At 57.1% G+C, this 224-nt stretch overlaps 1 protein-coding gene across 1 annotated transcript in view; it reads right to left on the bottom strand.

The window, feature by feature from the left end:
• Positions 1-3: 3 nt before the first annotated feature.
• Positions 4-224, bottom strand: part of STXBP1 (syntaxin binding protein 1) — a gene marked incomplete at both ends in the record, with an annotated part of 6,369 nt that continues 6,148 nt past the window's right edge. The window contains one exon of the mRNA XM_009877767.1: positions 4-55. Coding sequence (XP_009876069.1) covers positions 4-55 — 52 coding nt within the window. The remainder of the gene's footprint in view (positions 56-224) is intronic.

Genomic DNA, 224 nt, shown 5'->3' with positions numbered 1-224 from the left:
GCCGCTTCGGTACTCGCCGGGGGCCTTGTTCTTGTGCCAGTGGCCGTAGCGGGCACTAGAGAGAGGAAGAGGAAGGGGATGAAGGATGGGCTCAGAAAGGAATCCTGTTGAGTTCCCATCTTAAGGGCTGGAGCACCTCGCCTGCAAGGACCCCACCTCGAATACTGCGTCCAGTTCTGGTGTCCCCACCATAAAGGGGACATAGATCTGTTGGGATGAGTTCA

The sequence above is a fragment of the Apaloderma vittatum genome, unplaced genomic scaffold (genome assembly GCF_000703405.1).
Source record: "Apaloderma vittatum isolate BGI_N311 unplaced genomic scaffold, ASM70340v1 scaffold25661, whole genome shotgun sequence".
Taxonomy (NCBI): domain Eukaryota; kingdom Metazoa; phylum Chordata; class Aves; order Trogoniformes; family Trogonidae; genus Apaloderma; species Apaloderma vittatum.
This window is presented reverse-complemented; position numbering and strand designations above follow the sequence as displayed.